The sequence below is a fragment of the Hoplias malabaricus genome, chromosome 4 (assembly GCF_029633855.1).
Source record: "Hoplias malabaricus isolate fHopMal1 chromosome 4, fHopMal1.hap1, whole genome shotgun sequence".
NCBI lineage: Eukaryota > Metazoa > Chordata > Actinopteri > Characiformes > Erythrinidae > Hoplias > Hoplias malabaricus.
Genome location: NC_089803.1, coordinates 21,526,348 through 21,541,787, shown reverse-complemented (window position 1 = coordinate 21,541,787; position 15,440 = coordinate 21,526,348). Strand labels below are relative to the sequence as shown.

At 40.2% G+C, this 15,440-nt stretch overlaps 1 protein-coding gene across 1 annotated transcript; it reads left to right on the top strand.

Moving 5' to 3' along the window:
* The first annotated feature begins 648 nt into the window (after positions 1–648).
* hspa4b (heat shock protein 4b) lies at positions 649–15,206 on the top strand. Its single transcript, XM_066668133.1, has 19 exons — positions 649–912; positions 4,621–4,678; positions 4,794–4,934; positions 5,787–5,909; positions 6,191–6,290; positions 7,171–7,304; positions 7,422–7,666; positions 7,977–8,053; positions 9,242–9,393; positions 9,648–9,754; positions 9,864–9,997; positions 10,100–10,296; positions 11,230–11,322; positions 11,455–11,607; positions 11,713–11,838; positions 13,071–13,178; positions 13,429–13,548; positions 13,633–13,794; positions 14,511–15,206. Exons 1-19 carry the CDS (start codon positions 806–808, stop codon positions 14,700–14,702), a joined length of 2,529 nt encoding a protein of 842 aa, XP_066524230.1. The 5' UTR covers positions 649–805; the 3' UTR covers positions 14,703–15,206.
* Positions 15,207–15,440: the final 234 nt, after the last annotated feature.

Genomic DNA, 15,440 nt, shown 5'->3' with positions numbered 1-15,440 from the left:
TGTCATTGTACAACATCTGCATTTAACCCATCTGTGGCAGTGAACACACACACACACACATACACACTAGGGGCTGTGAACACACTCAGAGTTGGGGGGCAGACAACTAGGGAGCAGTTGTGGGTTCTGTGCCTTGCTCAAATGCTCCTCAGGAGGCACTGAAGGAGGAGGACAGTGCTGTTCCTTCACTCCAACCGCCCCCCAATTTCCTTCTGGTCGTGGGCACTGAACCTATGACCTTTCAGTCGTTAGCCCTCTTCTCTAACCATAAGGCCACAGCCCCACACAAATAAACCCTCTGAGAGGAAGGACCACTATTTAGAGGCAGGGGTATTTCAGTTGTTGGGGGTTTTGTGTCATTTTTTGTTGTAATGTACATTTTCAGTTTTGCTTCTTGGTCCTATAAAACAAATACCTTTTTTTTTAATTAAAATTAAATGAAGGTTGTTGACCAATTTAGCTGAAGCGTGTTTAGACCGTTAGATTTTTTTCTTATTTGTATTACTACTTACCAAAGGTATGTTCAGATGTATCTCCCCGTTTCCCCCCAAATACCTACTGTAACTGAGCCTGTGTTTTCAGTGGCCCATCTCCGCATGTACTGAGTGCGAGTGGTGGTGTTGATCAGCGAGCGAGTGTGTGTGGTTGGACCTTTTAGTCTCTCTGGTCCCTCCCTATAACCGGTTGTGATTTTCTAGAAGCGCCCGGCATCAGCAGCGCTCACTCTTGCGGAGGATGAATTAAACGGAAAGCCACCACAGTCTCACAGCGGTTCAGAGCAGGGCTTCGGTCTACACTTTTAAAGATGTCGGTGGTGGGTTTTGACGTGGGTTTTTTGAACTGCTATATCGCCGTGGCCCGGGCCGGAGGGATCGAGACCGTCGCCAACGAGTACAGCGATCGGTGCACACCGTGAGTCTCTCTCTCTCACTCTCTGTCAGTCAGCGTGGAGACATCCTCCACACACACACAGAGACAAAGACAGCCATTTATAAACTGTTCAACACATTTATACTCCTCTACACACCGTCGCACACCCGCTTTACCGCCATAGGTCAGACCAGGGTCTACATTCTCAATGAGACACGAGTTTGCCTTAATTTTTTCCAGCTTCTCTTTAGAATCCTCAGATCCACCTTAAATGCGGCGGCCGTTAGTGCACCATTTAAGGAGGAGTGGAAAATTTGACATGTTGAGGGTAGCTAGCTAGCTAGCCCTCAGGTTTTTGTTCATTTAAATATATGTAACAACTTATATGTAAACGTTGTTTCTGTTTTGTTAATACTTATTAAGTGTAACAAGGATAAAATAGCTATCTTTAAAAAAATGCAGACAGCGTTTAAAAATTGCTCTAACCGAACATAACGTTACATTAACTGACGAATTCCTCTTTTTGTGGGTTTATGGATGTTATTGAAGTAATTTTAAATATGACAAACATAAATAAACTACAAGTTCATTAAAGAAATATTTATTAAGCAGGTCAAGGGGTTAAAACAGATCTAGTCTCTTTCCCACAACGGACATTATCAATAAAACTACAATAATATTCATAATAATAATGATATTAATAATGATAATACAGTACTGCTGCTCTAAGTTGTTGAAAATCGTACATTATTGTACACAATTTCTCGCCAGCTTCTTGTCCGAACCTTCCATTCCACCTTAAATGATGCAGTAATTCCATAGGACGCGCTGCGCTGTTTAAGGTGGAACGGTTTATTCGGATAGGAAGATGACTGCAGCCCCACGAGCCAGAGGCTGTGGTGTCGGTAAATACAGACCGTGTTGAGGCTTGATGTCGGTGATTAATAATGAAGTCTACTGTGTGAAGTAAATATGAAGATGTTATTAAACTGCAGGATGAAGAGGAGGAGGTGGAGGAGAGCTTCTGGAAAATTCTGCCCATGCTCATACCCTGCAGACACTCAGTACAGTACACAGTACCTGACAGAAGCTTTAGGCACCCCAGTATCACTACCTCAAGACATTTACTGTGGAAACACGTCTATATTCTAACATTATATGTGTTTTTAGAAACAGAGTCGGTGAAGTTCATATCAGTGTGTCACACATGAGGAACCTGTCTTGGTGAGGCTAGGCAGCACATGTCTGGAACAAGGACATAGTACACAGACAAATTACTATATTGAAAAACTAAAATAAAGCTTAAGATAAATAGACAAAAGAGCAGATGTGAGAGACCCTGGTGAAAGGACTCGACAGAGATACATAAGCAGAATTTTATATTGAAGTACAATATAAAACAATGACATGAACATTTATGAATTGTGCCAATGTGGGTAAATGTAAATTAACGTGAATGCTTTTTTAAAAAGTATAGATCATTTTGGATTAAATTCATTCTTTAAAATATCGCATGAACAAATCTGCAGAATTGTGTCCATATTTCTCTCCAAAGTCCCCATCTACCATGAGTCTGTCAATTTCCACCACCTCTGCAGTTAATTTCATACAGTGAAGCACTGACTGAGCCAATCCTGGTGGCGGATCATTACTATATTGGTATTTTCCTGCCTTGAGTGCAATAATTCTGCATCCCGTATCAGGATGAAACATTTATAGAGGGTGAAAGAGTCCAAGAGTCGGAATTACCCTTAAAGGCAATGTTCACAATTTTAACCCCTAAAAAAATAACTTATAAACTTCGGGTTTTTTCTCACCATGTACCAGCTCTCTAGCCTGTTTGAGTGCCATACATTAGTCTAATGTGTTTACGAAGCCCCGGTGTCAGTAAATAGGTCAAAAAAAACTAAATTTAGGGGACGGCTAACCACATTACCGAAAGTGCAAGAAAACGAAACAACTCGAGTTACAAATGAGTTTCTGTGGAAATTCAAACAGTGAATAAAAACTTACAAGTTCAACTTCAGCCACGTTTCCTCAAACATATCACACATTAAAAGATTAAAAGCTTCTGAATGTAAACCAACCAGAGAGAGCAGCGTTTAAGGCCAATCATCCTCTTTAAGGACTGCTAATAAGGATGTATCTGTGGCCATGTGAATGACTGCCCCTCCATTACATTAATATCAGTAATGCTTGTGTGTGGAATAATTTGCAACCAAGAGTGGCTGTGCAAATCTAGGCTTCCCTGGCTTCATTCTCTTGAGGATCCATCTTGAGAAGAGTTAGTCTTTAAGTCTTCATTAGAAGAGTTGAAGGCTAAAGCTCTTCAAAAACAGAAAATCTCACTCTGCAGGTCTACTGTAGGATGGGAAAATGTACAGCTGATGTATTATGTATGCCCAACGGACTCTGTACAGAGTATTGTAAATATTAACCAGGAAAGAAAGCACAAAAAAATCAATTAAGGAATTAAGAGAATGACCCACTTTGCAGTTAAATGTCATTTAAATATTGTCCTGCTCTGTAATTAGCCATTATCATTCTTCATTGCAATGTTTGGAGCTTTTTTTTCTGGGTTTTTCTGAAAATCACAGCCCTCCTTAAAACCTTGGGTCAATATTTTTTCTTCAAACTGACGATGTTTACTGCCACGACCGAGTGGACTGACGGAGGCAGACGCAAACGCCATAACACAGCAGATTTATTTTAACAAAAGATAACCAACAGAGATGCTAACAAGGTAGGGACAAGACACAGGAAGGCATAAACAGACCAGAGGGGAACAAAGGTACAAACAGACCAAACAAACACAGGTAGGAGAATGGTACAAACAGACCAGAGAGAGAGAGAGAGAGATACAGACCAGAGGGACACAATAACATAAACCAACCAGACAGATACAAGGAAGGTTGAGAGAGAGAGAAAAAAAAGTAGTAATATCCTACATGGGAACTTAAATACACACAAGGACACCTAAGACTGATAATGAGGGGGAAGGATTGCAGAGGAGACACAGGTGGGAACACTAATGACAGGGCAGGGCTAAGGCGGAGACAAGGGAGGTGACAGGAACAAAACAATAACAGAGCCATGTGCTCCAAGCACATGGCAGACAAGGAAACAAGGGAGACCTAGACATGAGGAAGCACAAGACAGAGTGTGACTTACAGAGTTTAAGCTCCAAATGTGATGTAGTCATTGGTGTCCGAGCCTTCTCAGGCCTATTATTTTACAGCTTAAAGTTTAGTCTCATTTGTTTGCCTCTTTAGGTCCTCCTTTTATACCCCGTAGATATGTTTTATATTATATTCAGATAATTCTATTTGCATAGATCGAATACACAGAAAAACTTCTCCACTCCTCTTTAATCCTATCTTTCTTTCATCTCTCGGTTAATTTTGAGCTACAGCTACCAGGTGTAATACAAAATGATTCAGCTGTTAAGCCAAAGCATATATTCACATTTCATGCTGACACCTCTTATCTATCTATCACTGGTTTCATTTATTTCTTATGTTCACCCTTCAACAGAACCTTGGATTTGTAATTTCCTTATTTTTTAGCATGTGAAGCATGAAATAAGAAATCAACCTTGTACACTTACAGCACTTGTCAGTCCTTCATCTCTTCTGTCCTCCAGCCATCCTTCTATAGAAACCCATACATTTTGGTGCTTGTATTAGTCTTGTGAGTAATGCAGCAACTTTAAAAAAGTGATGGTTGATATACCTTCCCTTCATTTTTCAGAGCATGCGTGTCTTTTGGGCCACGAAATCGATCAATTGGTGCAGCTGCCAAAAGCCAGGTATGAGAAAGCATCACGGGTTATGAATCTTTTTGAGTATTTTTTGGGATTGAAAACACCTCCACACTGTTCCAGTAAAATTGTCAAATTTTATCTTTTCTTCTCTGAAACACAGCTGGTCACTCATTTCAAGAACACTGTCCAGGGATTCAAGCGTTTCCATGGACGAGCCTTCTCAGACCCCTTTGTTCAGAACATGAAGTCTAGTCTTGTATATGAGCTGTCACAGATGCCCTCCGGAACAACAGGAGTTAAGGTGGGTGGTGATGAAACATTTAAAAAAGCCAGTGAACGAGATAAGAAATAAGGGTAAATATTGTTAGACTTTCACACCGTTCAGTTATGCACCAAACATTATTATGTAATGCTTAGAAATGCGAAAGGATCTACACAATTTCAGTTTCATGCAGTTAATGTATTAGTTAAAGGCATTTTTTGCATCAGAGTGTGCAGTATGGAAATGAAGATCCAATGATTCCTCACACAATGATAAGGTTTTTGCTGAGGACCCTTCAAAATCTGACGAAGTGTTAACACAGCTTTGGGGTTTATTTAAAGAGTTACAGAAAATATAGGAATGTATTTGTTTGACTTCACCGGTTAATGGCCTCCGTGGCTTCTGTCTTCTATCTTATGAGTTGGCTTGGTTCCTATTCTGTCAGGAATTGGATAAACAATACAGTTCGCTTAAAAGTGGAAATGAAAACAAAATAAAAACAAAAATAACAACATATTTGTAACTGTACTGTACTCTACCACACTGACTGGAAGAAAAATGCCAAAAGGGACATCTTTGCCTTTTTGTCTGGGTGAATTAGGCTTCACTGTTTAACACCACTGGTGGTAAAAAAAAAGGGTGACTCTCAAGACTAATGAAGAAATATTTCTATGGAGAGCAAAGTGTTGTCAAAATGTGTATCACTGTTGCTTTAGCACATGTCACCAGATGGGCTGTATTTTATAAGCTGCCAGCAAAGCATGAATCTAAATAGCGCTGATTCTTGCATGAACTGATACCAATTTGAATTTTCCAATGATCCTATCTCTCCCTGCTCTCCAGCAGTTGTATTTTTATCCTGCCTTTTCCGATTCTCTGACGTTTTGTCAGGTTACATACATGGAGGAGGAGAAAGTGTTCAGCATTGAGCAAGTCACAGCAATGCTTCTCACAAAGCTGAAAGAGACTGCTGAAAGTGCTCTGAAAAAGCCTGTGGCAGACTGCGTTATATCTGTGAGTTTCATTATTTATGTTTTTGTTTTGCTTAGCCAGTTTTAACGGATGAATAACAACTGCTGAAAATAACCTGAAAAAATGATTTGGGGGCCATTGTGTGTGAAACTAGAACTTGGTCCTCACTGTTGTGCTCCAGTGTTAGTTTTCTTGGGCATGAATTCAGTATTATTAATAAGTTTGTTAAGGTCATTAACAGAACATCATTAACAGAACATCAGTGTCACTGTAATTTTGTTGTTTTTGCACGGTACGGTAAAAACGTCTTCTGTGTTTTTAAGGTTCCTTCCTACTTCACTGATGCTGAAAGGAGGTCAGTTGTAGATGCAGCTCAGATTGCTGGACTAAACTGTTTGCGACTCATGAATGAAACTACTGCAGGTGATGTTCTTCACTGTTGAATTAAACTTCTCTTGTTTGTTTTAGTTGGTGACGGTGCTTTCAGTTATAAAGCCAAATTGCCCTTGACGCCTGTCTGAATAAAGAAATATTGGTAACTAGCTGGGGCGGCACGGTGGCGCAGCAGGTAGTGTTGCAGTTACACAGCACCAGGGGCCTGGAGGTTGTGGGTTCGATTCCCGCTTCGGGTGACTGTCTGTGAGGAGTTGGTGTGTTCTCTCTGTGTCTGCGTGGGTTTCCTCCGGGTGCTCCGGTTTCCTCCCACAGTCCAAAAACACACATTGGTAGGTGAATTGGCGACTCAAAAGTGTCCGTAGGTGTGAGTGAGTGTGTGTGTGTGTGTGTGTTGCCCTGTGAAGAACTGGCGCCCCCTCCAGGGTGTATTCCTGCCTTGCGACCAATGATTCCAGGTAAGCTCTGGACCCAGCGCGAACCTGAACTGGATAAGCGCTTACAGATAATGAATGAATGAATGAATGGCAACTAGCTGATTTTTTAGTCTTGCTAAAAAAGTCTTGCTTTAGACTTAGACTAGTCTTGCTTTTTATCTGTCGATACGTAGTGCCCCGTAGTAACTAAGATTGTTATATCTCACATAATTAGCGTTAACATTTATAGAAATTAAAATTGTTGGATATTGGCAACAGTACACAATTCCCATATCAGTGACAAATGGATTATGAGAACCTCAGCATGGAATTTGAATGCAACATAAATAATATTTAGGAAATGATGTTGAAATCATTGAATATGGCCAGCTGTTGTGATTTCAAGTTTTTATAACACTCTTTTCTACCAGTGAAGTCTTGCTACCTTGGCAGTAAGTTTGACGGGAATGTGCTCTTTTTTTTAATCCCTGTAGTGGCTTTGGCATATGGGATTTACAAACAGGACCTTCCAAGCCCAGAGGAGAAACCCAGGATTGTGGTCTTTGTGGATGTTGGCCATTCGAGCTACCAGGTGTCTGTCTGTGCCTTTAACAAAGGCAAGCTCAAGGTGTGTACTAAAAACAGGAGTAGGCTTTATCCCAGTGCCCAGGCATAGGAATGTAAATACTAATTATAAGTCTATAATTAAATAAATATAAATTGTCATTTTTTTTTGTCCAAATAGGTTCTTGCTACAGCCTTTGACCCAAATTTGGGAGGAAAAAGCTTTGATGAGATCCTCGTAAACCATTTCTCTGAGGAGTTTAGTAAGAAGTATAAGCTGGATGTGAAGTCCAAGCCCAGGGCTTTGGTTCGCCTCTTCCAGGAGTGCGAGAAGCTCAAAAAACTCATGAGTGCCAATTCCTCTGATCTGCCTCTTAATATCGAGTGCTTCATGGATGACATTGATGTTTCTGGAAAACTCAACAGGTAACAACGTCCACAAAATAATCTGAGAATATAGGAGATGCTCTTTGAAACATTTTCAGTTTTTGTTGATAAATAAACTGGAATTATTGAACAAAGTCAAACCTGTAGAAAAACCTGTTTCTATAGGTTGCACCTTTACTACATATAATTTTATAATGTCATATACAACATTTTTCCAGAGAAGCCTATCAGTAATATCTCTTCATTCATCGTAGTATGAGTCTGTTTGTATCAAGTATTTCCTTTAGCTTTTAGCTGGACATCTTCATTTGAACATATCAAACCAGTCTTCCCCTCTGTGTCCTTACAGAGGTCAGTTTGAAGAGATGTGTGCTGACCTCTTCGCAAAGGTTGAGCCTCCACTGCAGAGTATAATGGAACAAGCAAGTGAGTAGTGGAAGTCCGTTCATAAGAGTGGGTGCCTCGGCAGATATAGTTTCTGGCACAAAGATTATTTAAGAAATGAACTATCAATGCATTATTTGTATTATTTAATACTGTAATCAGAATCTGTAAATAAATAATTAATATTAAAGGGACACACTATCACCACTATCACAAATCACACTAAAATCACCACTACATCTGTTTTAAACACTATTCAGTGTTCACACACAATGGTGCAAGTGCAGTTTATTTAGTGAGATATTTTGGATTAACAACTATGCAGCAGGTAGTGTCGCAGTCACACAGCTCCAGGGACCTGGAGGTTGTGGGTTCGAGTCCCGCTCTGGGTGACTGTTTGTTAGGAGTTGGTGTGTTCTCCCTGTGTCCGCATAGGTTTCCTCCCACAGTCCAAAAACATACGTTGGTAGGTGGATTGGCGACTCAAAAGTGACCGTAGGTGTGAGTGAATGTCTGTGTGTTGCCCTGTGAAGGACTGGCGCCCCCTCCAGGGTGTGTTCCCGCCTTGCGCCCAATGATTCCAGGTAGGCTCTGGACCCACCGCGACCCTGAACTGGATAAGCGCTTACAGATAATGAGTGAATGAACTATGAAATCCCTTTCTGTTGATGTATCTTGAAGGTGGAAGGAATATTTGAACATTCAATTGTCCGAGGGTTTTTTTTAAGGGTTGGTGGTTCAAATAAAAAAATATATATTGCAAAAGTATTACAGTATACACAAAGGTATCATTTTCTTCAGCACACCCTTAGACAGTTAGGTAGAGAATGAATTACTTGAAAGGATGCATAACATTTGGAGGAGAATGAAACCTGGCTATTTTTACATCTTACTGGAAAGAGCATGGCTCTCTTGTATGGCTTGTTTGTATATTTTAGTCAGTAGCTCAGTGATTAGGTTAGCAGTCGGGATTGGATGACACCACAGGGATCCCTATCATTGGATAACGTTTTCTTACCCGCATTGATTATAAATGAGAATTATGCCAAAGTCATGAGGCTGAGGGATGTTTTACTGTGTTGACATATAACAAAATGTCCCTTTATTCAAGTAATGGTGACAAATTTAATAATTGATTAATAGTTACAGCCTTAGTTTTACTGTTACGACCCTTGCGGATTTGGGTGATGATTTTGGAAAAAAATTAAATGTGTTTCCCACTTGCCACAGATCTGAAGACTGAGGACATTTATGCTGTAGAAATTGTGGGAGGTGCTTCCAGGATACCAGCAATTAAAGAGCGAATCAGCAAATTCTTTGGGAAGGAACTGAGCATGACCCTGAACGCAGATGAGGCTGTGGCCAGAGGATGCGCCCTTCAGGTCTGACTGCTCTCAGCATCCTGCAGTTTTCTTTAAAGCACTGTTTGAAGAGTGTTATACATTTTACATGGTTTATTAATAGCGTTTCTAATATTGAGAGGGTTTAGAAACTGCCTGTTCAGAGATGCAATAAGCAGCATCTTGAAATATGAAGAACTTGAATGCAAGTCATCAGCATTTATTAGTAAAACTGTAGCCTGGCACTGAGTGTAGGATTTTAGCTTATGTGGTGTTCTGTATTTACACTTCCACAGTGTGCTATCTTGTCCCCTGCCTTTAAAGTCCGTGAGTTTTCCATAACAGATGTAGTCCCCTACCCAATCTCTCTAAAATGGACCTCTGCAGCAGATGATGGTGTAAGGTATGAGACATTTTTTTCCCTCGTAATTTACTGAATAGAATTTCAAATTTTACACTGTTTAAAATGAAATGTGTTCGGTTCTTTTACTTATTTAATTAATCTCCTTCAGTGAATGTGAGGTGTTCCCAAAAAACCATGCAGCTCCTTTTTCTAAAGTTCTAACCTTCTACCGGAAAGAACCTTTCTCTTTGGAAGCCTACTACAACAACCCTAAAGAACTACCTTACTCAGATCCCACAATAGGCATGTATTACGTGCATGTATTAACACTCACATTTGTCACATTTGATATTTGTCCTACATTTGTTTTAACATGAGTGTATATATATTGCTTGCATTTCCTAGGGAAGTACATGATACAGAAGGTGGTCCCCCAAGCCACAGGCGAAAGCTCAAAGGTGAAAGTTAAAGTAAGGATTAACGTCCATGGGATCTTCAGTGTATCCAGTGCCTCTTTAGTGGAGGTGCAGAAGTCCGAGGAAGGAGAGGAGCCCATGGACACGGAGCATATTCAAGCACAGACTGCAGAAAAGGAAGAAGAAGTACTGTGCTCAAATATATTTTTGTTCTTGCACCTTTTTAGTATTTGTATTTAGTATTTGACACACGTTTAGTATTTTTAATTTTTTTTTAAACAGCATTTCTCAAACCCCGTCTTGGAGGCACCCTGCACTGCACATTGTAGCGGATTCCCACTGTAACTCTGAAAGGACATGGTCATTAACTGATTAGTTGAATCAGGTGTGTTGGGAGTAGGTAAAGCAATACATGTGCAAGGTGGGTGCCTCCAGGACCAAGGTTCACCCTTTTAAACCACAATTCCAACTGTGTCAAGCTAAACACCTGCTCAGTTCTGTTACTGATGTATAAACAGTGTCATTCTGAGTGGTTTTATGTAAAATTGTATTGTAGAAATACTAGTTATAGTATGGGTGGCACGGTGGTGCAGCAGGTAGTGTCGCAGTCACACAGCTCCAGGGACCTGGAGGTTGTGGGTTTGAGTCCCGCTCCAGGTGACTGTCCGCATGGGTTTTCTCCGGGTGCTCTGGTTTCCTCCCACAGTCCAAAAACACACATTGTTAGGTGGATTGGCGACTCAAAAGTGTTCGTAGGTGTGAATGTGTGTGTGTCGCCCTGTGAAGGACAGGCGCCCCCTCCAGGGTGTATTCCTGCCTTGCGCCCAATGATTCCAGGTAGGCTCTGGACCCACCACGACCCTGAACTGGATAAGTGCTTACAAATAATGAATGAATGAATAGTTACAGTGTTAATGGTAAAATAACAGTTAATAATAATAATTTTTAAAAATTATATACACACAGTGAATTTGTTACTAGAATTTCACATTAATCTACTGTAAATTTCTTTGTGTACATCTTAATGATTTAATTATGCGATATAAGTACTCAGAAATACCTTTTATGTTTCTTCATTTAGAGTATGTGCATGACATAAGCAGTGTTGCTACTTTGCAGAACAAAATGCAGGTGGACGAAGATCAGCAGAAGAGTCAGGACGAAGAACAGAAGGACAATGGAGACAAAAAATCTGAAACAGATGAAATGGAGGTAATAGAAAAATAATAATACTGTATCCACATTGAGGCCAAATAGATGAAGACAGGATCTTATAAGCAGCTGGTGTTTCACAGTTGCTGTCAGGTATTGACTAGTTTTCCCTGTGGTTTACACTTTATTCAGACATCAGAAGAAGGCAAACAAGAAAAGAAGTCTGATCAGCCTCCACAAGCAAAAAAGCCTAAAGTGAAGACAAAAGTCCTGGAGCTGCCTATTGAAAACAATCCACAGTGGCAGCTGGCGATTGAAATGCTTAATCTCTTTGTGGAGAATGAGGTATTACTGCTGTTTTCTTGCATCTTGCCACTACAAGGGGTGCAGCTTCTTTTTGTCTGTTTTATCTGTAGCAGATCTATATGTGGTGCTTTTTCATCCCTGTAGGGCAAGATGATCATGCAGGATAAGCTTGAAAAAGAGAGAAATGATGCCAAGAATAATGTGGAGGAGTATGTGTATGATATGAGGGACAAACTGCACGGGATGTTTGAGAAGTTCATCAATGAAAATGTGAGTATGAGTCTCTGAACACATTCATAGGGAAATCAATGACCTGATAGACCATGGCTATCACCCAGGACCCAGATAATGCCTCCTGAGACCAAGAACCAAATACAGGGGGGTCCTCGACTTACGACGTTGATCCGTTCCTACGTCGCGTCGTAAACCGATTTTTGGTGTAAGTCAGAACACAAGTACGTACTGTACGTAAATAACATACTGTAAGCACTTATCCTATCAACACATATCCTCCTCGGTCCCGAGCTGCGTAACCGTGTATTCTTCCGCTGCGCACACCAAACACGAAGTTCGCGTTACGACGTTTATGACGCAAAACCACTTCAGTTGAAACAAGGCTTTATACAGTAAATGGGAGATGTATCGTAACCACGAAACATCGTAACTTGGGACTGACGTAACCCGAGGACGTCCTGTATCTCTAAATATCACCTGATCAGCTACTAAATGTTCTTGATCTAAAATCTGGGTTTTCAACCTTTCTGGACATTTTAAGCCTTTACAAATTTGCAGTGGGTTGTATTATCCTCTATGGTGTTCTGGCTAAAAGAACAGGGAACCAGACGGGTCTATGGACATTTTCATTTTGAAATGAGAAATAAAACAGGAAAATGCTCCGTCTGTGTGTTTTCTGGTGCTGTGGTCAATTCAACATGAGACGCATTTGCTACTTCACTCTGCTGTGTATAAGTTCAGCAGGACCTTACTCCAAAATGCACGAACTCTGCATTGCTTCCACATGTGTATACCACTCTGATCTGAACCCACTGTAAATGGTGACTCTGACCTGATTTGTTTATCTCTGACCCTGGCACTGGGGCTGAATTCAGACTAAAGATACACTGGAACGGAGCACCCCCACATTTTTCTTTGTCAGTCACATTCATTCTTGCAGTAACCAAGGTATTAAAAATAAAGCTACTGGTTAGAGTCTAGCGAGTGAAAAACAAATTGCTCTGTGGACTGTCAGGACAGGGACACCGTAGTACTATATGTTTGTACCCCTAATTGGACAGCTGGATGGAATAATGGCTACTGACAGAAAAATATCACAGGTCAACACTTCTGTTCTGAAAATATTTATGAACATAGGCTCAAATATTCATCTGGGGCTTTAACTACAGAAATGTTAAAAGCAGTATTCACCAGACAACACAGAATGTATAGATGTTATTTAACCTTCTGAGTAAATGTCTTTACTTGAGATATCGCTCACCCTATAGGAAAGAGATGCACTCTCATTAAAGCTTGAGGACACAGAAAACTGGCTGTATGAAGATGGAGAGGACCAACCTAAACAAGTGTACATCGACAGACTTGCTGAATTAAAGGTAAATTTGTTTCAGGAACAAGCCCATCTTGGGACAATAATGAGCAATTTTATAATTTTACATTTGTTTTTATTATTATTATTGTTTTATTTATTTATACTTTTACATTGTATTATTTTACATTGTCCCCAAACTTCTTGTGATGAAGTCTGTTGTCTCTGGGCTGTATCTCAGTTTTTAGTGTAGATTTGTTGTGTATTCTACATGCATGTTTCTTTCTAATGAATGTAAAATGCAAAATGTTTTTTAGGTATTGGGCCAACCTGTTCAAGACAGATACACAGAGTCTGAGGAGCGACCAAAAGCGTTTGAGGATTTGGGAAAACAGCTACAGCAGTACATGAAAATTGTGGAAGCCTACAAAATGAAGGTAAAAATCTAGCAGTTAAGTTTGTGGAAGTATAAATAGGCACCCATTAAATTAACTACTGATTTTATACCGTTTGAACTAAAGGAGGAGCAGTATGACCATTTGGATGAGGCGGAGATTCAGAAAGTTGATAGGATGATTAATGATGTCATGATCTGGATGAACAGTAAAATGAATCAGCAGAGCAAACAGACTCTGAATGTGGACCCAGTGGTGAAAGCTGTGGAGATTACAGCAAAAACAAGGGTGAGTAAATAACTAATAACTATATTCGAAGGCCCCATCCACATGGATCTGGATATGTTTAAAAACTGAGAATACCATTCTCCATCATGCCAGTCCAGTAGGGAACCACTGTACCTTCTAAAGAGAGGCATAAAACATTTGAAGCATGAGAAAAACACAGAGGTCTAATCCCAAAGCATTACATGCTCCCTGTGTATGCACTATGCAAGTCATTTTCTGTAACCTCTTACCCAGTTCGGGGTCATGGCGGCGTCCAGAGCCTTCCCTGAATCACTGAGTGCAAGTCAGGAACTCACCCTGGAGGGGGCGCCAGTCTGTCACAGTGCTTGTGGTTTTATGACTTGTGTAATTCACTGTATAGGGAATGTGGAGCTGTATGAATTTCAGCCAGAGACAAGCACACTGTGTGACGTCAAAGTTTCTGAAATGCACTGAAATAATACTGACAACAGGGTTTTCAAAAATCCTGCAGAGCATTTTTGAAAACCTCCAGTGAGTGATTTCCTGTTTTAATGTGCATGGGAGGCCAAAACCTGCATTTTAAAAGCTATAAAAAAAAATCTGGGTCCGTGTGGAATGGAGCTGGGTGTCAAAATCCTTTAGGAAACACGGTGCTATCTTGTTCACATGCTTGGTTTAACTATCTGCTTTTTTATCGACAATGATTTTCATCTCAAAATGAGCAATAAATGAGCCGACAATTCTCTGTTCCTCAGGAGCTGTTCTCCACCTGTAACCCCATCGTGACCAAACCCAAACCAAAAGTAGAGCTGCCTAAAGATGAAAAACCAGTGGAACAGAATGGACCAGTAAGCGGGCAGGAGAGCACTGAAGCTGAAGCTGGAGGTGAAGGAAAAGCACCCACAGACGGAGCCAGCGATGCTAAACCAGATATGGACCTTGATTAAGTTGACAGTGGTCTTTAACATGGTTTCCCAGTCACTGTTCAAGTCATTCCATCTTCCCTGCCATGGGGTTGTTTGGGGTTGTTTTGACAGTTAGAATGATGGATGGCTACATGGTGCATGTTCATTCTTTTTGTTAAAAAAAAAAAACAAATTATAAATGGAAAGCATAATGCAATAAGAATGCTCTTTGACATCAATGCTGTGTGCGCACATGGTTGAATATCTGTGGTGTATTGCGATATATTTGGGTCTGTGGCAACTGTTGGGTTTTAATAAACAGCGTTTAAAGCGTTATTTTCAATGTGCTTTATTGCAGAATGTAATATTTTACTTTTTTTGTTTGTTTTTGGTTATGTATGTTCTGTCAGTCTGTTGGACCCTATTTTAAATTATTTCACATTGAGTTCAAATGTTCTCTGCCTTGTTTCTCTGAAGTTAAACCTATGGCAGGCAGTTACAGTTTTCAAAAATAAAAACTGATTATCGAGTACTGAACTATTCTGACTCTCAATGAAATAATCTTAAAGGGCTCCATGCTCCCAACTCTGCACTACATAAGATATGAAGTTTTAGCCTTTATACCCAAACTGCATTATGCATCCAACAGGGAATTGTGAACATGGCTAAATCCACTGTATCTTCTGTTTAGACACATAAATGTTAATATATTAGAGACGCAATGCATTAAGAAGGGAAAAGGTAGCCATTTTGCTTTGTCTGAAATTGATTATTTTACAT